This window comes from Aythya fuligula, chromosome 16, assembly GCF_009819795.1.
Source record: "Aythya fuligula isolate bAytFul2 chromosome 16, bAytFul2.pri, whole genome shotgun sequence".
Classification (NCBI taxonomy): Eukaryota; Metazoa; Chordata; class Aves; order Anseriformes; family Anatidae; genus Aythya; species Aythya fuligula.
This window is the reverse complement of record NC_045574.1, coordinates 13,845,664-13,871,786: the sequence shown is the minus strand read 5'-3', so window position 1 is coordinate 13,871,786 and position 26,123 is coordinate 13,845,664. Positions and strand designations below refer to the sequence as shown.

The 26,123-nt window shown below is 39.1% G+C and overlaps 1 protein-coding gene across 9 annotated transcripts; it reads right to left on the bottom strand.

Annotated features, from left to right (window-relative positions):
* Positions 1-1,132: 1,132 nt before the first annotated feature.
* ARFGAP1 (ADP ribosylation factor GTPase activating protein 1) lies at positions 1,133-22,582 on the bottom strand. 9 transcript variants are annotated; one of them, XM_032198141.1, is made up of 15 exons: positions 22,528-22,582; positions 22,114-22,306; positions 19,189-19,252; positions 18,200-18,309; positions 16,532-16,703; positions 15,850-15,950; positions 14,989-15,078; positions 14,182-14,278; positions 11,702-11,758; positions 11,343-11,375; positions 9,982-10,011; positions 8,071-8,127; positions 6,034-6,093; positions 4,805-4,881; positions 1,133-4,355 (listed from the first exon to the last, which is right to left on the bottom strand). In XM_032198141.1, exons 3-15 carry the CDS (start codon positions 19,246-19,248, stop codon positions 4,001-4,003), a joined length of 1,299 nt encoding a protein of 432 aa, XP_032054032.1. In that variant the 5' UTR covers positions 19,249-19,252; positions 22,114-22,306; positions 22,528-22,582; the 3' UTR covers positions 1,133-4,000. The 9 variants fall into 9 exon arrangements, with proteins under 9 accessions (XP_032054032.1, XP_032054035.1, XP_032054034.1 ...); XM_032198144.1 differs by having other exon boundaries at positions 14,989-15,075; XM_032198143.1 differs by having other exon boundaries at positions 22,186-22,306.
* Positions 22,583-26,123: the final 3,541 nt, after the last annotated feature.

Here is a 26,123-nt window from a genome sequence, read left to right as displayed (position 1 = left end):
ACAGCACTCCATACTGACCAGGTCTCTGCTGGCATGAAAATGAAAAAGGGCTCGACGACTAGAGATCACTGTGAACCATGACAATCAAACTCTGGTAGCGGGCATCATCATGTTTCTTGATTTCTCTTTAAATCACTGATGGCTCAAGCCTTCCTTGACAGCATTAGCGGAATTTAAAATCGCCACAACAAGGCGAGAACTGAAATACCTTGGTTGACTGCAATTTTCAAAGAGGACCACTGTATCTTTAAGCGTATCCTGGATTGAACAACAAATGTTATACCTACATTTGTTATGTTATTGCACAGATCATTACACTCATAAATATATTATGAACCCATGGAATGTTACATAGTCTGGGAAAATAAAAGCAGCAGCATTACCCTTGAAGTCTAAACCACCAGGAAGAGTTGGCCAAGCACTTCTTGAAAACATAGTGATTCTTAAGAGGCACCAAGACACCAGTGAAACATTTTAAAATAATCTCTAACCCCCAGGATTAGCCCCAGTTCCTGGTTGGGAACACTCCCAAAGTCTTTCACTCCTTTGCAAGCAGCATGTAGTGTGAATGTCTTGATGTTTCCCTGATTTCAGTCTACCTGCAGGAATCCAGCTGCTCTGTATTTTCCAAAGGTGAAGCCATACAAAGGAATAAAACAATTTGAAACATTAGGAAATTTAAGTCCAACCTTGCAATGTCCAATTGTACCAGTATCGATTTCACCTACTGCACTCTCTCCATGGCAGTTTGCTCGTACGATTTACAATTGTTACTCAATGGTGTGGCATTGAAAGGAAAGCAAGGCTGCTCACCCACCAAAAAGGTGAGGTGCACACAGCCACACCAAAGCTTTGCCCATCCACATACTCACTCGGATTCAACAGCTACATCTTCAGTTAGACAGGCAGCATCAGCAAGCTGTAACCACTGCCTGTTTACAATGCTCACAATCGGGAGAACAGAACAAAAGCAATTGGGGAGAGGAGAAGGGATTAAAAAGTTCCATTAAAAACGCTCCCTCCATACACAAATTCAAATTGCAGAAGCTTCTAAACCATGTACTCAGAAACATTAAAAAAAAAAAAAAAAAAAAAAAAGAGAGAGAAGAAAAAAGACCAGTAAAACAGGGGCTCTCTAACGGAAAATGCCTTCATTCATCCTCTTCTTTGGAAGACATCATAAAACATTCAGATTCAGACAAGTCATAAAAAAATACCGATTTGCCCATCAAACTGAAACCACTTGGTCCATAAGTTTTGTGGCTGCGGTTACACTTTCTGCCATTCTATTGGATTTTAGTCTCTTCCACTACCACCTTTCTAGGAGCTGTACCGTATTATCGTGTCTCTTACTGGACTGCAAAGAAAAGGCAACTGGTCGGCCACTGCCTCCTGAACTGGAAGAAAAATCACTGCCCAAAGCAATACCTTAGTAGGGCTCTCACTATTTACTTTGACATAGAAGATAAAGTCTCGAAACTACAGAAATAAATCCAGAAGAACAAAGCAAAGGCTCACACCAATCATAGCTACAAGTGATGTATAAATAAACCACTTTTCTCCTAGGCTGTGACATACGCAAACACGTCACACCACTGCCGACTGAAATAAACACCACTGGGCTGCAATAAAGCCTGCCCTGCCATGAGCTATTTCAGGAGCTTTATGAAAGAGAAACTGCACTGAATTTGTACGCAGGAAGCTGAATCAGCTTCGCATCACTCCAGACAGCAGCAGGCAGACAACGCAACCCATCAGATGCATTTTGCTGTCATTTCACAGAATCGGACTGTTAGCCAGGACCTGCAGCACCACCTCACAGACATGCATTACAGATCCGTGCTGTGCAGGAGAAAAATAGGCAACAGAGGTATATGAATAAAAATACTGAGTTAGGTTTGACATGCAATTCAGTCATAACAAAGGTATAAGGGGAGAAAAAGCTGAACAAAATCCTTGTGTTATAGCCAAGGCTGTAAACTTCTGCAATGGCACCACAAGCAGCATTGTGAACTGAGATCTCTCATGCCTCTTCTGCTCCCAAAGGGTCAGCATGTCAGCAAGGATGCCTCAGGAAACTCGCATGGCTCAGCCTGAACTAGTGCCTGGGTCACGAGCAGCACCACGTCCTGCTGCACGAGCTTCAGAGACCACTGCATCAATAGAAGCAAGAGGGGAAAGCAAAATAATCCTAACGGGACAGGACTAGAGAAGACCAGAAAAATATTTTGTTAACCGTCTGAGGGATCATACTAAAAGAATACAGAATCAGGCTACAGACACTTAAGACTGCAAGCCTTTAATAGCTGCTGCTTTTGGGAGAGATTCATGATTCTCCTTCTCTTTCCTCTTTTTGCTTGTTGTTTAACTGCTGAATATCATTACTTTTTGGCATCTGGTATTACCATATGATTGAAAACCTCTGTAACAAGGAAAAAAATGGAACATCATTTGAGGTAATTTCAACAACTTGGGTCAATCAACTGCTTGAGCAATAAACTAATTTAAAAAATGAAAGGCTTTTTGGATAAGTACAAAGATTTACAAGGTCCACAGTAAAGAACTCCATGCTGCTACCAATACAGACTATGTAATGATATGATTTAAAGTTTAAGTGAGTTGATTATTTTCAGGCAGTGCACATTTACAATCCACCCCCAAAAATAAAAGGGAATACACAGGACACCATTATTGTTAAAAGGAGTCATAGACCTTCCGTAAATGTTATGATTTGTATCATGCAAAGCAGTTTGCTGGGTCAAAATTGAGACACAACTGAATCTTCTATTCCATCCCTTAATGCTGACAAGGAGTTTCTGAACTTTCCAAAATAGTATTTCTTTAACAAGGTCCAGGAAGAAAACGTGGAGAAGTACATGACACAGTCTGACATATTAAAGATTAATTTGGAAAACATCTGCTTAAATTAAGCTTTACTATTAAATCCAGACATCTACTCATCTTGAAGGGGGCTTGCTGCCAGCCTCTCTCCTCAATGGTCTCATATTTTCCATGCATTTTTTCCTTACTAGATTTTTTTTTTAAATAAAGTTATTTCACTGCCAAGTTGCCAAACAGATGTCTAAAAGGCTATGAGCAGCAGAAAGATTTCATTTTTATCACAATAGATAAAATAGATGGGTAGAAGGAAGAAAGAGAAAAGACAGACCCTACAAAATACTCAAACTGTGGGACGGGTGTAGGCAAGGAAGGAGCACACACACCGTTGCATTTTATCTGTGTAGGAGAGCTGCTCTTCTTGCTTAAGGGGTAAGGGTTTACACAGGGCGAGGAGCAGCCATTCTGAATATCCCTTGATAGGCTGTCAGAACAATGAGTTTACACAAATAATCATCTAGCTCTAGACTCCTTACTAATTCTAAGGGGAGAAAATAACTGGTAAAGTCTAAAAATCTCAAAAAGTTAAAAAAAAAAAAAAAAAAAAAGCTCCAATAAAAAGTATCTTAAAGACCGTTTTGAATTGCCAGACCTAACACTGTCACAGCAATCCATAAGGCATTTGAACTAGATCTATTCAACTGCAGTCTGCTTTTTTAAGGGCTATCTTTTCAAGATACAGCCCGTCCTTTATTTGCATTAAACACCTCAGGTCATCTCAAATTATATGAAGACTGGATGGGTACCTGTGAGCTTACACATGCAAGGTTGTGGCATGGAAGTGTGCTTGCACTGATTGATTTTTTTTTTCTTTTGAACGTTGCTGTTAAAGTCAGTGTACCCAGCTTCAATAGTGCAAGGAGGATATATATTTAATCACTACCCTTAAAACTGGAAGAAACATCTTCATGTAATAAAGATTCAGACGCTTTTTTTTTTTTCCCCTAAACTGGGATAGAAGGAAAGGAGAATGAATGGAAAGCACAAAAAATAACACATCAGTAAGGTCAACCAAGATACTCCAGTTGTGTGTAAAACTTTCTCCCCTCAATCAGCCAGCACAGTTTCCCTTTCCTAGCTGTGCAAAACAGGGTTAACAGTTCTACCAGTTCTGGTTATCCCACCCATCATCAGCCGAAGATGCCTTTTTTGTTGCCTTAGGAGGTTTTTTGGTCTTGCTCTCCCCTCCTGTGTTTTCCCAGTTGGTCTCCCAATTTTCCCAACTGTCGCTGTTACTGTTCTTGTTGTTGGAGACTGTTCCTGAGCCCCACACGTCCCAGCTATCGGAGCTCTTCTTCTCTGTGGAATTGTCCACATAGGTCCAGCTCTCAGTGCTTGGAGATTTATGAGCTTTCGGTGGGTCTGAGTTGCCAAAGGTCTCCCAGAAGCTTTGATCTACAGCATTGTTCTGGTAGCCCTCCCCTCCACTGTTCTGGTAGCTGTCTCCCTCAGCTGGTCTTTTATGGGCAGGGGCGGAGACAAAAAGGAAGGGAGAAATAAATCAGTTATGACAAACATGACAGGAAACAGAAATGACCACAAGGAAAACGATAATGCTACTGCCCTTTGCTCAAACAAAAACTACAAAGGCAGAACTAGATGTACTGTTCAGAATGGCATAAGCTTATATTCGAGTTCACAGATTTTTTTGGTAAAAGCCTACCACACAAAGGCAGTGGTGCATTTGGCATAAGTTTAAAAATCAAAGTGCAGTGCACTATTTTGCTCTCAGACTGAAAAGAGCTTCATGTGCCCCTGAATGACATTATGGAAGGACTATGTACAAAGCTTTCCCAAGAGACAGAACAATTTCTTCACATTTAAAAAATACCTAGTGCTGTTATGTTGCAGAGAATATAAAATTACGTGTTTGAAGAGATGCAGAAAATAGTAACAAAGGAAATACCTTTCAGAATGATCATCTGGCTTGCCAGAAAAGAAAGTGGTGACATCTCGCCATCCCTTACTCCCAACTCCCTGAACCTAGAGAGGAAGAACACACTTTTCATCTGGACCAAGCCAACATCCAAGCCCAACAGCAAAAGCCACAACACATTCTATTACTTGTTGAGATGAAGATAACTTATTTCATGATAAATTTCCCTCAACTTACTAATATTTTTGATGGATAATTACATGGTTGATGTAAAGAGAACACATTTCACTGAACCATGCTGCTGAAGTTGTGAGAGGTAGCAAAAATTCAGCATTTTCACCCATTTTTGTCAGCTTTTCAATTCTCTCCTATAATTTCTTGACTAAAACGCTGAAATTACATGTTACATAAAATTAAATTTAATGACAGTAGTGGTGTTTGGATGTTTCATTTAACTATTGCTTATATTTCTAATGTTTTATAAACTTCCTTCATACATTATTTTAATGGCATGTGAACGGGCCAAAAGCAGAGTTCTAGAACGAATATGACTGCCAGGAGAATCCTTTCAGGGTTATTATTTTGGAGTGGCTTTGGATTAGGAACACAAATTCTTAAGTGACATCCATGGAAGTCACTATCCTAAGTCAAAGATATGAAGAAAACCCCAGAATTCAGATTTAAAGTTGCCAGGCTCTAAGCAGAACAAGTAACATAACTTATTTTATTAAAATATTCCTATCATTCAAGACACTGAACTGTTATACGATACAGCTTCTAGTGCTTGAAAGACAAATCTTCTTAAGTAATATTGTACAAATTATCAAAACATGCATTAGATTGTGCAGGACTTCTGTACCTAGCAGTTGTACAGAGCACTTACCACATTACCAAGCAATGATTGCAAAAGACAAAGAAAAAAGGTAGAGCATTAGTAAGTTTAACCATACAAACGTAACGCAAGCTGTCTCCATATTCTATAGCAGACATTTCTTTGTGTTTAAGATGCTGGTTGTCTTGCAGCTCTACATCACATCCTCAGTGAAACCACTACAAGGAGAGGACTGCATCATACCTGTGTAGTACTTGTTAAAATACTGAACTACATGTTGAAAGTTGCATTTACCAAATTTACCTATATTCAACACAAGTACAGACTGAAGCTGTGCTGGGGTTTTGTTTCACTAAAAACACTTCGTAAGAATATGGAGACTGGCTTGCTGTCTGGCCTCCTTAAAGGGAAGAAGGCCTCTTCATACCTTGCTGGCCAACTGTGACACCCCCACGGTGACCTCCTCAAAAATTTTCCCCTCTTTCACCTACACGAATCAAAGTGTTGGTCATTAGTCATAAAACAAAGTACTGTTGAAGCCTTAAGACAAATTTACTTGTGATAACAGCTAAAACAGAGTTTAAAAAAAAATAAAAACTGAAGTGAATCAAAATATACTTAAGTCAAAGCTATCAAGGTTAAGAAAGTGACATAAATCCACTGATCTCCAATGGAGCAAAGCTCAGTCCTTCGAAGTTTGGGGGAATGTATTACTGACATACATTGAACCTGAGGAAGGTACCATTACACTAACGCTGAGCATAAAAAAAAGACACCAAAAAACCTGCCAACTTGCCATTTTATAAGTATGTTTTACTACACAAAAGGACACAATTTGGAGAGATTAAAAACCTATTAGATTCATTTTATTCAAAATCTTTTATACGTGCTTGCATAAATACTAAAAGGGCTTTGAATTTTGGTTAACTAGAATGTAACTGGTGTCTGTCACCAGTTAATAAATGGCAGCTGCTCCAAAGCAGGTGACTTTGTGTAATCCTATGTGTGTCAGGCAGAAACTACTGTATACATACTTCAGACAGTGACAGTAACACTGCGAACTAGCAGCACAACCTCCTAAGGGAAATAACTCCTTTTTTTTTTTTTTTTTTTTTTTTTTTTAAAAATGTAGAGTCCAATGTTCCTCATGAAATTGTCCTATAAAATAAGTCGGCTCAAGAAAACACACCCTAAAATTACCATTTCTAAGCATTCTGCAATAAATTGTGGAAAATTCTAGGGAATACAAAACCAATTAGAGTGTTCTCCTGTGATTTGAAATGCTATGTAAAGAATATTAAATTAATAAAGGTAATGCAATAGAATTTATTTTGTTAAATGATTAAACCATACTTTTCAAATTCAAAATTGATCCACATCTTAAAGTGGTGGAATCACTTCTCTTATGAATGCAACATCAATCTGTTTTTATCAAACAACACGTTTTGGGAAAAGGTACGTAGGTAAGTAGATCACAACATTCTCAGAAACGACTTCATCAAAATTTTGGAGCTGATCCAAAATTCTAGAAGCACAGAACAAATGCACGACAAACGGTAAAGATGTACTCTTTTTTTTTTCTTTTCTTTGAACATATGAAACAGGAAGGCAACATTTGACACCAGGGTGAATCTTTGATTAAAAATGGCAGTATCAGCTATCACTAGTCACTTATGAGGACTGACCTTCCTGTTTGTTTTTTTTTTTTATATGCCCACTACTGACCGTCTTTATTTCCCCAGGTGTGTGTGCTTTCCACATAACTGCTGTTGGAAGTGCTATTAGCTACATGTTCGTGATCACTAACAACTGTAAGAGGAAGATTAAAAAACCAACTTCTTCCAACTATCTCAGTTTCCCAGAAACAGCACAACTAGAACTAAAGAGGGTTTTATTTCAGACCATGCTTTCCTTATGAACACTTGGTATTAGCTACCACAAGATTCTGAATGAATGCTAAAGGTTGCAAAAACATTTTTAGTTTCTATTGATAAACTGTCCCCATTCACCTTAAACACATGAGGCACCAGATGAACTATAGATGTTCAAAGATGCTTTGCTGAATGTGAAGAAATGCTGATAGGAAGATGGGGAAAATACTAAGAACTTAACACTCAAAGATATTAATAATAAAAAACTGATTTCTCTCCCCATTTGGGGTGTGTTTTCATCTTAGCCCACCTTCCATTTTGAAATCATGAAATCTAAAAAGGAACATCTAATAATAAAAGATTTAACAATCTTGTGGACATGGAAAATATTGGCAAGGGAAAACACATCCATTAACTTTTCTTTGCTGACATACTAGCTTCGAGTTATTTGATGCTTCCCCTTCACTGCTGTGCTAGTATATGGAGAAAAAAAAAGACACTTCACAGCTTGGGCAGTTGTGGCAGTAGGAAACAATCCCTGCCTAAGTCATTGTAAGCATGTTCTGTAAGTAATTTACTAGATCCAAAATTACCTTTTCCTGTGCAGGTTTGAGAACATTTTCATTTAATGTCTGACCTAACTCTGATGCCTATTTAAAAGCAAAAACAAAAAGTCAGTCAGTTATATTTTCCTTAAAAAAAAAAACAAAAACCACAGCCAATGTTTTCCACAGGGTAGTTTCTCAGCAGTGTCTCCAAAAAGAACACGAAGCCTTGAGCTTTGATTTGTACAAGCAGAATGAGCTGAAAGCACACACAGCACGGTGCTGCAGAGAACAGACACAGATGCACACGGCAGTAGGTTGCTGGAGATGCCCAGAGCCCAAGCAAAATCTGACCTTGCACTGGAAGCAGAAGCAATGGTTCGACCAGCAACAGCCTGGAAGAGGGGCCCCTTCTCTGCCTGCTGCTGAGAATTGGGAAGCACTGACCTCAGCTGCCTTTTTCCTCACTCCCCTCCATGACATTACTTGTAGAATTTGGTCTTTTCAGACCATTTTTCACCAATTCTTCTGTCTCACAGTGCTGCTGTCATCATCTATTAGTAACAACCCAATTGTTTCCAAGCAACACACAGGAGGCAAGGTTGTGACAAAGACTTAAAATCTCTTTTAAGGCTCCAGGTATGCAGAGAGAGAAAACCGTGAACTTCAGAAATCTATTCCAATCCAGAAGATGATGCACAAGCATGTTGCACATTAGAGGCATGTTATAAAATCTGAGCCCACAGAGCAAGTCACAAAATGATGATACTGATAAAGACAGCAAGGCTTGCAAACGTTTCATTTGAAACCATTCCTTTCCCTACCACCATAATAAGCCTTTGATTGATTTAAAGTTTTCTTCAGAATTGTCACATTAAGCTGATTAATTTCTCAATTAAAGTAATTAGTCCAAGAAGGCCAACTTGCTTGCCAGACAAACATCATTCCCAACCATTAGCAAAGACTAATAATGCTTAATTTCTTATGGGTTTACATCCTATACCTGAAAAACATTGATTAGGGTGTGAGTATTCATCTATCCAGGATGGAACAGCAAGGAACTTCCTTCCTCCACCGATTCCCAGGTGTCTATAAAGCCCTTTCCTTAGCCCCATCACTGCTGGGATCTCCCTTCTACCCAACCATCATTATCTCCAATACTTCTGGTCCTTACCAGCTCAAAAATTATTTGAGAAGACAAAGGAAAAAGGTAATCCCATTTCTATCTAATAAGAAATGGGAATGTAAATCATATAAGGCTCGTCTACGTTGCAAGTGAGGCTGAGAAAGTGTTCAAGACAAACAAAGGGGATTGAATCGGACTTCTCAACGATAATAAATCCCTCGGAGTCTACTGAACCTGCCAAACTGACTGTTTATGCTACAGAATAAAGAATATAACATACCAACGGTTGAGCTGTGCTAAGTAAAATTATTGCTAGTATCAAGAAGAATTCTCATATAAACCCATTTACTCAACCACTTAATTTCACAAATACACCAAAGGGAGGTTTGGGTAGTTGTTTCCTTCCGAATCATTTATCTTTACTATTTTTGAATTTAGGATAGCACCTTAGAAACCATTACGAACACTACGTAATGGTGCATTTATTAAAGAGTTTGCCTTCAAGCAACACCCCAGCGTAGTTCTGTGTATACTGCATTCCTGGATCAGACATGCAAAAGGAAATCCTGAAATCGCTGTTTATGAGGAGCATGGAAAGAAGTACAGAATGCTTTCTGAGAGTGCAGAGCCTGGACATCTCTATCCATTTTAACCTATTTCAAGTAGGTTTGAAGAAACATTACCAGATGAAACACACAAAATTGTTCTAAACAGACTTGACTCAAGGCAAAAAAAAAAAAAAAAAAAAAAAAGACAGCTCAAGAGCAAATGAGCATATTCAGCACGAACAGTGACAAGGAGTTCATGCACAAGAACATATGTGAGGGCGTTACCGGCTCTGGCTGCTGCTTGTAGCCCCAAAACTTTACCCAGACAGCGAAAGAGGAAGAGCAAGGAAGGTAGAAGAAGCAGCTTTTAGCAAAAAATTGGAAGCACTTTTTTAGGCAAGTTAAGTAGCATGAATCTTCTTCAACTTAACATCTACTGACAATACGAACAGTGCATGTTTGGTCACTGCTCACTAAATACACTTCTAGTCAATGCATTATATCAAGAAGATGTTAAATCTGTTTACAGAGCAATAGAACAGATGTTTCAGGAACAAAATTTAAGCTTCAATAACACAGCTTAGGCTCCAGGGCACCATATTACTGTGGTTCTTGTCAGTAGATGTGATGAGCTTTTACACTTAACATTTTATTTACATGTTAATAAAACTAAAGGAAGAACAGTTTTCTAAAAGGGAAACTGTTGCATGGAGTGAAAAAGGCAGACTTGTATAATACAGTTTTTCTTTGGTAAGCCAAGCAGCAAATATTTTAGAAGCTTCTAAGTATTAAGTTTGGGTGCATTCACGAGACATTTCTGATAATCTTGAAAAACATGCACGTGTTTGGCAGAGTACTGGTATCCTACTGCATACATCTCCTGTTTGAACACCAACAGCTGCAGGTTCACATTCGTGTTGCACAATAGCACCCTAGCCAGATCAGAAAGTATGCCAGGCTAGGGCTACACATGTAAAGGGAGTCACAGTTCAAAGTACTACCCTATAAAATACATTCAAACATATAAGCCCCCTCTCTCAGAACATTGGAATTTTAAGAATCCTATTATTTTCCAGATTTTCACATTAGAATTTAAATCTTTTCTGTGCAAACAGATCTTGCTTATATCACAGCTCTGCATAATTCAAGTCTAGCTGCTTCTGCTTTAACTTCAGCTTGAACGTGGAAACATTTTTAGAAATTCTTTTTTAAATGCACCCAAGCAAGTTACTTTAACAATATTAAGCAGTTCACATTTGTAGTATCTTATTAGGATTTAGGAATGGCTTGCTTTACATTAGTTCACCTAGAGAAGAAAACTACTTGAAGACAGAGAGCATTTAAGCTTCACAAAAATATGGGTATTTCATATCTGCAAACATGAACTGAAGCATTTCATTCTACTGCCTACTGAATACACCTGACAGCTACTAATACAGCAGACTGTCAGTGTTTGTTGCCTGCTTAATTTGATCACAGTAGTTGATTGCAATTCCCATGGAAATAAAAGCAAGAACCTAAAAATTGCTGTGCACCATGAAGGCTAAACACAAAAATCTGAATAAATCGGTACAGGCAAATGCGTGACATTTAAAGCCAATTATTGTCAGTAAGACCGAGTTTTATATATATATATTTATAATCACCTTTTGACTTGCTTGAGATCCGAATCTGGTAGCCTGTGAAAAAGAAATAAATACATTCAAATTTTAAAATGAAAGGTTTCATTCCTAGTAAACACACACATTTGAAATGCTCTGTGATCCTTCCCAAGATGAATGGAAAGTTTACAATTCAGAAAAATGATTATACAAAAACATGAGAAATGAATTTTAGGCATTCACTGTGCGGCTATTTCATATGGCACAGGCAAAGATAAATAGAGGTGAATTTAATATATCTTGGTAATACTTTTAAAGATACATCCCTAATAGAAGTCAGATCACAATAACGGAACCTCTTTTAGCTTACAAGAATTACACTGAAATGTTTTCTATTTACTTACACCCTCTTTAGCAGCTGAGGCAATCTTGCTTGCTCCAGTTGTAAAACTGCTCCATCCCTTTAAAAGAAAGTAAGTTGTATGTGAATACTAATAATAGTGAACACTTAGTTATTGCCTATTTCACGCTAAATTAAGACAAAATATTTTCCAATACAGCCTGCCCCATGGTCGTAAGAATTAGTTGCTAGTGAGAAGAAAAATTGTGGTCTCACGCTGGTCTGTAACAGACCAACAAGCTTCCATTACTCGTGCCAAAACACTGATGGCTGCAATTTGAAGGAACCTGAGTTTCCAATGTTATTCTGCTAAAAATGACTACATGAAAAAAAATCTTCCACCCTCAAGAAAAGTATGAGAATGTAAAAACATTAAAACCTTACTAAACAAAGATTAGCACTTCAACAACATGCACAAATGAATGAATAATAATAAAAAAGAATTAAAAATCAAAATATGAAGCAGCAAGTAAAGCATCAAACTGCTCATTTCTTGCAAACTTCAGCTTTAAAAATAAGCAAAACTTTATTATGCCTCTTTGGTTCTTGGAAGATCTGAAAACTACCACCACAGTCAAGATGTGGACACTTCTTAGCAGACTTTTATATAATGAACATGAAAAGTTTTCTTCTAACTATCAATTGTCTGATGCTAAGAAGCCAGCTAAAAGAAAATGAAGCAGGAAAACAATTCTAATTTTTTAACATCATTAAAAATCATTTCTCAACTGTTTAGATTTCATGTTTTGTTAGCAACACATCCATCCAGAAACCATCCAGCAAAGCATGTGAAAATAAATCATGTTTATTTCTGGGTTTTGCCCATCAAATATTTAATATGTTTGTGGTTCTCTTTGTTTATAATAATGCAGAAACAGCAGGATTTTTTCTTTGCAGACAAGGCAATGTCTTGTAGTTTTTACGCTAAGTGCAATCACATGGGCCTCAAACGAAATCTAAATTGCAATTATATCTGTTAGTTACAGGATGAGTTGAACAGCATAGTAAGTGTGAATTAGGGACACAGAAAACAGAAATGCTCCAATACAATAGCAGTAGAAAACAAATGTATATATGCAAATGTAGTATGCATGGGGAAAAATAATTATACACATCAGAAGGATGTGTATAATTATACACATCACTATGATGTATAGTATGTCTTAAAATTACACTGTAGTATGCATCTGTGGTCACAAGAGGGCATTTTAATCGTAAGTTTCAATCAGATCATGCATTCAAGTAATAGTTGACAGTAACTCAGACAACACAGTACCAACTCTTGCTGTCTTAGAACATCTGCAATCCATTATAGATGTGCTTTCTAATTTTAACTCTCTGGCCTCCAGTTTATGACATAAGTAGAAAATATTCAGCAGACATAAGTATCCTATAGGATCACCTGGAATACCATTCAAAGGCTCAGGCTTTACCTTTTTCTGTTATTCTCTAGTAGAGCCTGGTCTGGATATTCAGACTGTACTCCACTACACTAGTCAAGACTTCTGAGGGAATTACTTAATTTTACTTAATTTTGTGCCAATTACAAGAATTTAGTAATTTTTCTCACATGCCTCCCAGCTGTAGAGGAAGACAGAACTGTAGTGTGCCCAATGGGTAGTTCAGTCCCCTATCACAAGCATCTAAACCCTTACGTTTTACCAGATACATCTTTAAAAATCTTGATTTTTTCCTCACTGTTAACTACAACCAGAAGTCTGTTCCAAAGCCTAATTGCTCAAATTTAAAGATTAGTAACCACCCATAACAACTTCCAAGCACATTAACACAAGACTTTCTATACCCAAATCATATGATGAGGCTGAACAGAAGACCACCGACCACTAATCCTGGTAGAAAACCTTCCAACATTTCAGAGATTGCAAATGCCAAATTTCATCCTGCGCTGTTACCTTCCAGCACATCAAAGCACCTGACTTTATTCCCCATGTTCTTTCAACAATACATCTCTCACCATCTCTACTTTAATCATGACAACTGCTCAGCCATATGCTGTTAGGTCTTCATGCCCTGCCGAAATATTTCAAACATTTTTATCACTGTTCGGGGCTTCTAGCACCATATACCAGAATGTTTCAATTGTTTTCCACTGCACATAATACAGTTCATCTATTTGGAGCGTTACCACCCCAACTACTATTATCCTGTCAAGTTAATCTTTTATTCATTTGTTTTTCTGTGCTCCAAGGGCAGTGCTGTTGAGTATTAGTTCCTAATTCATTGCTATATCCTCATTTCAAGGAACTGATCTCAGACATGCTTAACTTTTGTCAAAATGTTCCCTTCTTTTCACCTTTTGAAGTCCTCCAGTATTTTTCTCACACTCAGAATAATCCCAGTCCTCTACACCTTCCTCTAACTACTTGCAGTCTTTAGTTTTTCTCCATTGATATTCCAGTAACAGAGGATGAAACAGAATGAAATACTACTTCAGGTCACAGAAATCTTCAAACACTTCCTTACAGAGTACAGCGAAGACATAGCATTATTCAGAAAGTCATCCTCTTTTTTTGGAGGGGTTACCGTGTTTCCAAACCCCACGTAGCGATTCTCTTGGCCACTACAGTAAGAAAATGAATAAATAGGATCCGCATTAGTGATTTTAATGAATGTATGCTAAACAAAAGTATAAAAGAATAATTATTTAACAGACTTTAAAATACACTTGAAAGAAAAAGCCTGGTAGCATTTACATTTGCATGAGCACTTAATTCCTAAGTCACCTAGCACCCAAAAAACACAAAACCACCCACTTCATAGAGACATAATACCCAAAAAGATCCACTGGTGAACCCCTGCAAATTAAGGTGTCTCATATGCAAGCTAATGTCTTCTTAATGTTTCTCCAACACATCACTCAGATCAGAAATCTGAATAAATCTTAATGAAGATATTAGAAAATGGGACAAGAAGAGGAGGAAAACAGTGTCAGCTTTATCAACATCCCCATTTTAACCAAAACACTGTAAGATGCTATACAAACTAAGAATGCCCTAGCTTGGAGCCTACCACAGTAATATTTGGATTTACTAGCTCTTTCTTGAATGCTATCCAAACATTTTTGTTACAAAAATACATTAAAAGACTTCTTCCTTCCTTTTTTCCCCTCATCATAAACTATCAAAATGTTTTTAATCATGAGCAAGACGGAACTGTTAAGTAGTATGGCCCAGTGAATCAGAATCATAGTTGCACAGCTGCAGTGTAACATCCCACTCTTTGTAATACTACAGGGCCAGGCACACAAAAAGTTAATAAATATTGCATTACCCTTGATAGGAGTTGACATCATCATTTAACCAGTCTTCAAAAGCCTTGTCAGAAGAGGCAGTCACGTTCTGAGGTTGTCCAGCAGAACTACTGAAATGAAAGATTTAAAAGAATCAAACTGTGTAAAGCAAAAACCACTAGCTCAGCACTGCATCTTGTCATAGATCATCATAAAACAGGCGCAAAATTGATTATTTCTTTAGTCTATCACGTAGGGAACTGTAATGTAACCACTAAAAGCCACTGGAGTATTGAATGAATAAAGCAACACAGGCTACGCTACTCAGACCACTGCTAGCCCACTGAACCTGCTGGATGATGGCCAGGCACAAAGCACTCGTCCATCTGATTTATAATTGCTTTTTCAGTTAACTTGATTCCTTCTGCAAGGAGTAACATACATGCAGAAGCAGAAAAACAAAACTGCAGTCCAGCTTTGATGCTCTTATTTGTAATTAGCACCTTAAGGAAAAGCCTGTGCTTCTTTGTCACCAGCACTCAATCACGAACTGGAGCAGAACTGTAGTTAAGGTAGGGCTGTGACACACTGTGCATGACTGACATGATGATGAATCTCAGGTGCACTACAAGTCAAGGGAAAAACAGTATGTCTTGTCCTCCTTTCTTACTCAATTGTCTCTGCCACATCATTATTATTATTTTATTTTATTTTTTAAAGATTAAGATGGAGGGAAGGGGATTTACAGAAATTAAAGCTCTTGCTGAAATTTAGGAATATGGGGAAGCAAAGAAATGTTTGTTCAGCCAGCACTTTTCAACAGAATAAAACCAGCAGACATTCAAGCATCAGGTTTTGATCCTGATGTTGCTATGCCAACATTAAATAGCAAGAATACATACCGATGAGTGGAAGAGAGAGACGTTTTAGGCTGAGGTGGCGTCCAGTTTCTGGCAGGGGAAGTTTCAATGGACCACTCCTTGCCTTCAGCTACTGTAGCAACCTAAAAGAGGCAGGAAAACAATCAAAACCCCAGGTACAATATTTTCATGAGATACACACACTGGTCCTATAAGCAAGAACAGGTCAAATCACTGCCAGTTACAGAAATCAATTAATTTGTTTTCACAAGAAGCTCATTTTTTTCTTTTTAACTTTAGACTAGCAATGTTAAATTGAACACTGGTTTTACTTCAGGTGACTTTAAGCACCTTCTTCCAAACTGGCCTGTTTGGTCTGAAAACCAAAGACTAAATTAATTCAAAGACATCAAGCTCTAATCTCCTAATAACGGAGATAAAGGTGGATTTACACTCTCCTATAGGGAAGCTAAAACACATATGCAGAATTTAAATATTCTCTATGCCTAGCTTCAAAGAAAGAACCCAGTGGCAGGGTCAGCATAAAAATGCAGTATCCTTCTAAGTCTCTAAGCTCATGAGTTCATCTTCTCTTTTTTGTTTGTGTTTTTTATATACTACACACATAAGACGACTTACCAGCAACCTTTAAAGACCAAGTGCTGACAAAATATTTGGAGGTTTTCAGATAACAGGGGATGAGGACACACACCTCTGAACTTACCTGATCTCTAAAAAGAGCTGCAGCTTTGCTGTTGTACTTCTCCTGCATGGTCCAGCAGGGATCATAGTCATCTTGAGACTCCAAGAACTCTCGAAATTTGCTGTTACCTCCAGCCTTCATTTTCTCTAACTCAATATCCTTCCATTTGTCCATAGTTACAGAGCGTACAAAACTGCAAATCAATTTAAAAAAAAAAATCACAGATTGTTATAATTTCCTGCTACATTGGCTGGGACAAAAAAAAAAAAAAAAAAAAAAAAAGGCTTATTGCAATCTATATCAAAGGTTGGGTGTACAGAAATGTTAAAAAAAACACTCTCAAAGTAAAGAAAGAAAGCATCTTAAAAAGGTGCTCAAAACCCTCGCTGAAATAAACAAAAATAAACTTCTGGCACTTAAAGGAGACTGTCAGGAGAAGGCAAGAAACAGAAAAAACACTTTCTTCAACAAGCTTGGAAACCTAGCGCACCATATAAAAGAAAACTTCTCCCAGACTTCTTTACTCTGAAATTTCCTTTTCCTGTCTGTTTTCATGTTTTCACAGTTACACTCAGGTAATCTGCAAGAACACCTCCTGCCCCATTTCATGCTTCTGCTCATAATAACCATCAGGTACTGACAACTCAGCTGTCTCGAACAGCCTACGCTAACATTTACCATGACCTCATCCCAGGCATTTATGACTGCAGTTAACTTCCCAGCTCTGCTTTGGGGCATAAATTTTTGCTACCTACTGCTCATTACACTATATTAAAAAAAAAAAAAAAGCCCTACTGTTAAATACAAGTCACAGAGAAAAAAAAAAATTGAATCATCCTCCTCAACAAGGCTCTTTAAAACTTGAAAGTTGACCAATTTCTTTTTGTCCCAAAATACCCTTCATCATATCTTTGTCTCAGTAATTTGTATTTTCTTTCATCTAATGCATGGAGTATGTCCCACACTCTCATTTCCTACACTATTTGTACTCACTAATTAGCTTCAGGATCACCTCCCTGAAAAGTAAAGTGCGTAATTCTGAATGGCCTCCTTAATTTGGTGGTCTCCTTATTGGACTTAGATATCTCTCTTGTTTGGGAAGCTATGCCATGTTCTGCCTCTGTTACATATTGTGAGTCCCTGCAATACTTAACAGTTCTTATTCTACAGTATCCAGGCTCAGTGAAGTAAGTTTCTTGGAAAAAAAAATATATATATATCATTTATATTAACAAAAAAATATCTCTTGAATGGAATAAAATGATTTTATACACTTGTATACAGTACAGAAGCATTCTGCAACCATGCTGTGACTTTCTTTGCACAATTCTCAAGCTGCTCTAGTACTACTTCAGTTTTAATTGATGAAGATTATACAAAATTAAAAAAAAAAAAAAAAAAAAAAAAGGAGGACTAGTGCAATGTTGCCAAACACACCAGCACACCCACAAGATGTAGCTGGAGATGATACTTTCTAGAACTGGGCACAACACAGCTGCACCAATGCAGGGTGTGCTCCAACTAATTACAGAGAAGACCCAGACACTAAAGTTCACTTTGGAGAGGAGCACGAGGCAAAACTGCCTGTGGAATGCTGAAACTGAGACATTTTACACCCCTCCCAAACCACCCGTTCTGTTCACAGCCATAGCACACCCCAAGGTAACCCAACTTATCCTGACAGCTGACCTGAGGTGAACTCCCAAGCCTCGGTGTTTTCCTGAGCACTCGAGACAGATCCAAATTCCATAGGTCACGCTCACCCACTGGGGGTTAAACGCACCACACTCAAAACAGACCTGTAAGAGGAAATAAAGTCATCTCTAACTTGCAATGCCCACGTGAAGTTTTTAAAGTACAACTTGAAAAGTCAAGTCATGAAAACATCACACGCAGGAAATAAATTCAGAAGGGAGAGTTCTTCATGTTTGGAAACACCTCTCCTTAGAGTATAAGCTTTCTTTAAATATTTATTTATGCTGAATGGAAAGAAAAACTCATAACTTAACCTGAACTGGACTGTAAAATTACTCTACCAAGTACCAAACAGCAGTAGGGAAATATAAATAAGTGGGTTGAAATTAATGCACAAAAAAAAGTCATCTTGATATCATAGTCAGACTGTTTTGAAGGATAAGAAGTTCTTGAAATTTACTACGCAAAATGCAAACATTTGAAGTTCAAAACATTCATTCAGAGGTACTACAGCATGGCAGTAAATTGCAAGATAATAGCAGATCAGAATGGAGTTTGCTTTTTTAAATAGCTTTCTTGCTCATACACCACAATAACCTCAGTTCTTACAAATGCAGTCACCAGTCAAAATTTAATACGTAAACAAAAATGAACCTGTCTGTGGGCAGGGATTATCAAGCCACTTGAAACAGATAGTTTTAATTAAGTTATGCCCAAGACATCACTTGCTCAGAAACTAAGGGTTACAGCATTCCTAGAATCTCTGAGAGACTTGTGCCAAATGTACAGCCATGCATTACAATACATATATGAAAAAAAGTTTCTAGAACTAACAAATATGAAATATTCACATCTCTGTATGTTACCGTTAGTTAGACATACAAGTGCTATAAATGGGTTAACCTTTATGGACAGCAACATACACCTGGAGTAGATTTAAAGAAAATTTAATTATAGGAAACTAAAGATCATAATTTTCTCACATTATTCTCATCTTGTGCTCTGACTTCCTTAAGAACTTTCCTTGTTCTTGGACTTGCCATGATTCTACAAGTAAAAAAACAAGATGTGAGTCACGTTAAAGGGTATGATACTGGTAAGATGTTCAGCACCACACAGGCATGATGAAAAGAGCTTACAAACAAAACCACTGAATCATAATCAATTACAGGAAAAATAGGAAAAAAAAAAAAAAAGAAAAAAAGAAAGAACCCACAATCTTACTTCTCCATTTACTTCATACAGTTTGGGGAATTTTAGTCATCCTATCTCGCTGGAAAGCTATAATTCAGCCATAGCTGAGGGCAGGGAGAGGATAAACGTGAAAACTCTTCCTTCTATGGCATATGTCCCACCAAAACAGACACTGACGCTGCTTCCAGAGCCATCCATCACCCTTTCTGAACGTACTTTTTTATCATTCATGATTACATGGGCTCATATGCATACAAATAAACTGACCTAAGCAAAGAATAACAGAGACTCTTGCACTTAATAGTGCTGAATACACTGCTAAAAGAACACTCTATTAGAAGACACAAACACACACAAAAAAAACAACTTGATTTACCATAAGTATTGAGTTTCCTTATCAAGGAAATTCTGACAAAATAAGGCAATTACTGGGGTCTCTTACACAAAACAGAATTTTAATTCCAGCAAAGTCATCTCTGGCTGGCAGACCACATCATCTTACTCTATTTGTTACAAAGCGTGAAATGCAGCAGCCTGGAGCAATGGCAAGCTACAGATAAAATTCATATTAAGAAAGAGATGCGACTCACAGCATATAGCCTGGAAAAAACAAAGGACACAAAACAACCCTGATTGGAAGAAATGCAGTGTAGGATGCAGCACAAGACTGAAAGTTAAGATAAAAAAATGAAATCACATTTCCAGCTATTCAGTAGTACAACATTTAAATTAATTTTAAATATCTCTTCTTCCTTTTCACTTCCAGTTGATTTTTTTCATTTCTACTCCATAAAAGGACCCTCTAGGATGTAATAAAACACTCAGAAGTCACCAGGCTAACTAGAAACAGCACCAACTACTGAACGCCAAGCATATTGGCCAGTCAAGACACAATGCAAAAAATAACAGGACAGCATTTCTATCAAATCCTGGTCTGAGAAGCAGAACCATCTTCACTTCTACGCAAGTGTTTGGCATTTGTTCACTGTGCTTTTTAACTAAAGTCCTAAGTCCTCAAATTATAAGAAGGATTGGTAACTGTGAAGTCATTTTAAAAGGTAAATGATGAAGTGTTGCAAACAATTACTGCAACCCAGCAGAGGAGGGAGAGTATCTTTACTTAGAAAAGGAAGACTTTAAAAAAAGAGTAAAACCCTACAAGTACGAAAACTACCATTAAATTTGTGGAATGTGACAGTGGCAATTTATTAGACATCTCTAAAGCAAAACAGATTTCCTGTGATTCCCAGCCACAGCAGTGCAACAGAACAGTGCAAATACAATCATACGCATCACCAGCTAAGACAACACGGTTTGGAAAGAAACATCCTCAAAATTTTATCTACGCATTGATACAATTAAAAGCGGAAGTTATCTGCAGCAGAACTCGCTGCCTTTATCTAAAGCACTAATTCCTTTGTAAACATTTTGTTGACAAGCACTTAATTCTGTATAACTTAAGGGACAGTGTTTTCACTGAAGTTTAGATAATGCTGCCTTTCTATTTCAATTAACTCACATTAAACAAAACCAGATAAACTGTGAAAGGATCAGTTTAGATGGAAAAGGTTACTGTAACTAATGGTTAATGAGTAAAATTACCTTCCAAACTGACAGAGGAAACAATTGCCCTTGGGCTGCCATACCTGCTTTTTTGAATGAAATCCTTTTATCTAACTTCAGATTGAACACATGCCCACCCCAGGAACACCAACTTCCTTAACCAAGCCCCCAGGAGCTTCACCCAGACCGCTTCATCCATGAAAAGGAGGGGATAACTACGGCCACCAGCTTCTTGCCCTTCTCTCTTCCTCTGAGTCATTCGGAATTGAAAGATGAGGATGTGGGGTGAAAAAAAAGTCAAGCTCTAAGCTTTGTAAGAACATGTAACTGGGTTAGAGCCTAGTCTACTTTCAGTTTTATTTCACGATAAGCAATTAAATCACCACAGCTGACCTGAGCCATGGTAGCCTACTGGGCTCATCATCCCTCAACAGCAGCTTAACTTTCAGGCAGTAAACGTCCAAGTAACAACTGGATGGACAGCCTAAATAAGCACTGAGCATTTCCATCTCATGAGCAGTAAACAAAATGTTTAATTTAGGAATAAGTTTTCACTGAAAATGTCAGTATCTCAGACTAAGGGTTACAAGGTGGAAACATCCAGCTTCAGACAGATTGGTCTCATGCTGTTACTTCTCCGTCAAACAACCTGATTATGGTTGGACCTGATGATCTTGGAGGTCTTTTCCAATCTGAATGGATCTACAATTCCAGAGCAAAACTAGACATGCACCATAGGAGCTTCGATGTGTCTAGTTCCCTAAAAGCATGCAGAAAGGCAGGAGTGGCACTATACACGTAGGTTGAAATGAGCTGTAAAGGGACTTTGCTCCTCTGATCCAGCAACAAATTCACACAGCTGGCCTGCAAGGAGCTCCGTGACCCACCAAGCGATGCCTGTGGTGACTTCGTGTGCCACAGGGCTCCCAGCGGGTCCCACAGGGAGAAAAGCCCACAGGGGCTTTGCTGCCTGAAGGAAGTTTTTAACCAAATTCCATGGAGCAAACACAATTCATTCACACATACCTATCTACATATTAACAGTCCACTTCAGTATATATTATATATTCACATATATAGGCATTGACGTGGCAGTAAATCCGTTACCAGAGGCCTGCAGCCCTGTATTCTCAGACCCACCACCACCTTACCCTACGCTTCACGGAGGCCGAGGGACTGGCGATATTTGCAGGATATCTGCAGGATATTTGCAGGATATTTACAGGATATTTGCTGGGTATTTTCAGGCTGACCGTGAACCCAGCTAGCCGGATCCGCGGTGAGTCGCGGAGCGCTGCCTCAGAACATGGCCAGGATCCCCGCCAGCACGGCGGCTTCTCCTTTCTAAGAAAAAAATAAAAGTAATAATAATAAATAAAAGAGATAAAAGAGATGAAAACCGGACGCCGCTCCCAGCACCACAACGCCTCCCCCTGCCACGCCAGCGGGCTCCCGCCGCTCCCCCCCCCACACCCCCCAGCCCACCGCTCGCTGCCGGGGGAGCGGAGCCCCGAAGCCGGCCCAAAAGCTGTGGAAAAGGCCCGGGGGAGACCCGGGGAACACACCGGGAAGCCGGCCCCGGCACCCCCGGTAGCCCCGGTCCCGCCCGGCGCCTCACGGCGCAGCCGCTGCCCTCAGCGAGGCCGGCGACGTTGCAGGGCCGCGAGGAATTGTGGGCGCCGGCATTAACCCGCTCCGGGCCGGCACCGGGACCGGGGCCACGACCGGGACCCAGCCCGGAATGGGGCCGGGGTGGCCGGGGACCGGCTCGGCTGAGGGCCGGGAGCCCCCCGAGGGGCCCCGGTGTGAAGGGGCAGCCACCGGTCCTGCTGGGCCGGAGCGGGGAGAGCGGGCTGGGGTTGAGATTTAGGGTGAAGGGAGAGGCTGCCTGCCCTGTTTTTGGGGTGTTAAGGCAAAAATATAACCGCCGATGAGCTTGGGGTGAAAATCGTGACGTGAAAAGTGGATGAAAAAAAAATGGCAAGAAGAAATGTTGGAGGAAATAGTGGGAAATGGTCGTTTTCGGAGGGCTGGCCTTAGGCCTTCTGTGTTGATGTGAAGGTTTTGTGTGCGTGTTTTCAAATAAAAGCTGCTCATCAGAATTAAACTCCACTACTCTTTATTTCCAAATCCTGCTTTTGGTAAAGAAGATATTTTAAAATGTTAAATTATCATTTTATTTTATCTTTTTCCTAAGGGAAGGGAAACAGAATTGTGTCAACCAAACAAAACCAAGCCCAGCCTTGTCCCTGGCCTTCAGTCTTTTCTGGACATTTACTTCTAAATTGAAAACCTGGGGGCTCAGATCCCAAACGGTACCGGGGCTGCAGGTCCGTGGGGTGCCACACAAGTGAATTTTGTCAAGGTTGGGGGTTTTGGGGGCTTGCACCTGAGGCTGAGCGCTCCCAGAGGAAGATTTCCTTTTGTTGCCATCCAGCGATGCTCTGAAGGTGATGGGGAATGAGAGGATATGAAAAGGGAACGTGCAAGTGCTTTGTGATGGTTGCAGGCCTGTGCCCAGAGAGCACGTAGATAATAATCACTAATTTCATTTTAATCATCAACTGTAGACAGTCCGGAGCAAGGCTTTAACATTTACATATGAATCCCACAGAGACTATATGCTGCTCATTTTCGGTGCAACTCCTATTCTGGCCTTCATACTTAATAAGTAGGCTATTATCTTACTATCAGCACATGGGAGATTAACAAGAGCCATTTTCATTACCGTTAATGGTAGCTACACACATAACCCCCCTGCATCAACAAGAAGATAATGGGCCCGTAAATGTGTGTGCCTTCGAAGGAGAGAGGGAGGGGTACGAAACATAAAGCAAACTCCGCTGAAATAATTTGCTCTTCCAGTTAAGGACAAAGTGGTCTCTTCTGATAAGCACCATTATTTTCTGGTAAACATGAACTAATGGGCAATGAGGTTCCCATTATGCGCACGCCGAATTATAAGATCTAATGAGAATATTAATCTTCGTTTTTCTGTATAGTTGGTTGAGAGTCCAGCGGTGACAATGGTGGGCTCGCATCCCGCGTTCAATACTTGTGCTCACAGCCTCAGGGGAGCAGTGTTGTGCAACATTTTTCATCTGTCGTGACGCAGGGCTAAGCCACCGATGTCTTCTGTGTTCTTCCCTAATTTACCAAATGTGCATGTTTGCTCTCTGGGCAGCAACCCTTGCAGTGGCAGCTTTGTCTTCCTGGGACCAAAACCGCTACTACCAGCAAAGCATAAATAGTGCTTCTGTTTTCACTACAAGCAGCAACATTGCAATTTGCCCTGCACACCTTTAAGCACTCAACGTACAGTGAGACAGAAGGACTTACCTACACACATGAAGGGTGCAGGATGGGATCAGCTGGTTTGCAGCAGGAATGAGGGGAAGCCACAGGCATTTGCCTTTCTTAGCAAGCAAATAAATGCACGCCTTTCGCTGGCCATTCCAGTTTGCTCTGTTCCCGGAATTTGGGCTGGGTACATAGCTCTCTTCCCATCCCTGCAATGTGTGACAAATATCTATTATAAGATAGTAGATAATGCCAGCAAGAAACATTTGCAAATACATCCCGCATTGTATTCCCAGTTCTTCCCCTTCACTACCTACGAATTGGTTCTAGCTTGAAAAGATATTACAAATATTACAAATATTTTTAGCACAATTGCCGTTGTTATAATTGTTATGCCCAGAGTCAACCACATATGAAATGCGATGATAACAAACAAATTATAGGATAAAATAATAAAGCGTTAGACAGGCACAGGCTCTTTGAGCTGTATTCCATGCTGAGATTTTGCAAGTAGAAGTAATTTTACTGGGCTACAAAAAGATAACATTCGAACATGAAGCATAGTCTGATTTGAAAGCAGAGAAAACTGAAGCCCGATTCCACAAAAATATCATAAATACATGCATCATAATTGCAGTGAAGAATAATCACAAGTGAAAGCTTATTGCTATAACCTACATAGCATGCGGCTTTGCTTGTAAGTTAATGATTTTGAATGATGGCTATGAAATTTCTTAGGTGAAAAAAAATGTCTCTGGAAGAGGATTTAAAGCAAAGAATGCTCATTTTCACATTTTCCTCTTTTACAGCTTTCCTGCAGCCTTTCTAATCTATTAATAAGACTTGATTTTGTATAATTAATATTGCAGTCCCTGACATAAGTGAAGTAGTATTGCGACCCAATTTAAATTCAAAAAAAAACACCTGAAAAAAATCTCTTCTGAAACAGCTGTCAACATGAGTGTGGGGTTGGGAGAGATTCTTCATAGCCCATCAAAGATTAAAGGAAAAACAAAACAAAACAAAACAACAAACCTCTATTTTGCCTTGTTCAGTAACACCTATGTGGGATGAATATGATAGTACAGGTGGCGCTTGTGGTGGACTAAGCAGATGTCAATTTTTACTGCCCCCTTGCCTCCCAATGCACCTGAGATTATCTGCTACATCAGGGTAATGTGCAGGGTGTCACAACGATTAAATTGGAGGGGAGCAAAAAGAATCAGAGATACCCATGTTAGATAAATCTATTTAATAAATCTCAAGAGCAGAGAGGAATAAACCTGTTCGCATGATAAATGTCCCCGTTCGAGTTCTGCGTTGTCATTATTTATGATTTAAGTAACTGTAACTGTGTGAAGAATAATAAAACATCAAACTTTTAGCTCTATGAGTAGTCTTGTTAGTTGATTGGAATGTGCTAATACCCTTTTTTGGACGATCTTTCAGCATTTTCATTTATTACGTGCTATGAAGAGCACCCAGTGAGCATGTTGTCACCTGTGCCACCAAAGACCCAGTCCCATTTTTAAAAGAATGGGTTTGAGAGTTCAGCACGACTTCAGGGAGGTGTCTTCTTTTTGTAAATCTTGACAGAAGCTCATTCCTGCTAACATTATGACACAGAAAAATATGAGAAAAGTAATCTGGGAAATATTTTCTGCCATGGGGTGAAACATCAATCCAGTTCTTATTAAATATTCATTTTATTATTATTATTTTCTGTGCTGAATAAATAATATTTGCTCGTTATTAATTACAGCATTCAGGGCCATTGATATTCATGGCATTTGGCAGCCACGACGTAGCACCCTTACCCAGCTCCAATGAATTTTGCCACTAGGCTATGGAAATGCTACCC

Bases quoted from the DNA above. Each gene is read 5' to 3' on its own strand.
- ARFGAP1 (XM_032198141.1), bottom strand. From the start codon at position 19,248: ATGGCAAGTCCAAGAACAAGGAAAGTTCTTAAGGAAGTCAGAGCACAA. The intron at 15,079-15,849 runs GTATGTATTCTT...CTTTCATTTCAG, and splicing joins TCTCTCTCTTCCACTCATCG to TAGTTCTGCTGGACAACCTC. The intron at 4,356-4,804 runs GTATTTCCTTTG...TGCCCATAAAAG, and splicing joins CCAGATGATCATTCTGAAAG to ACCAGCTGAGGGAGACAGCT.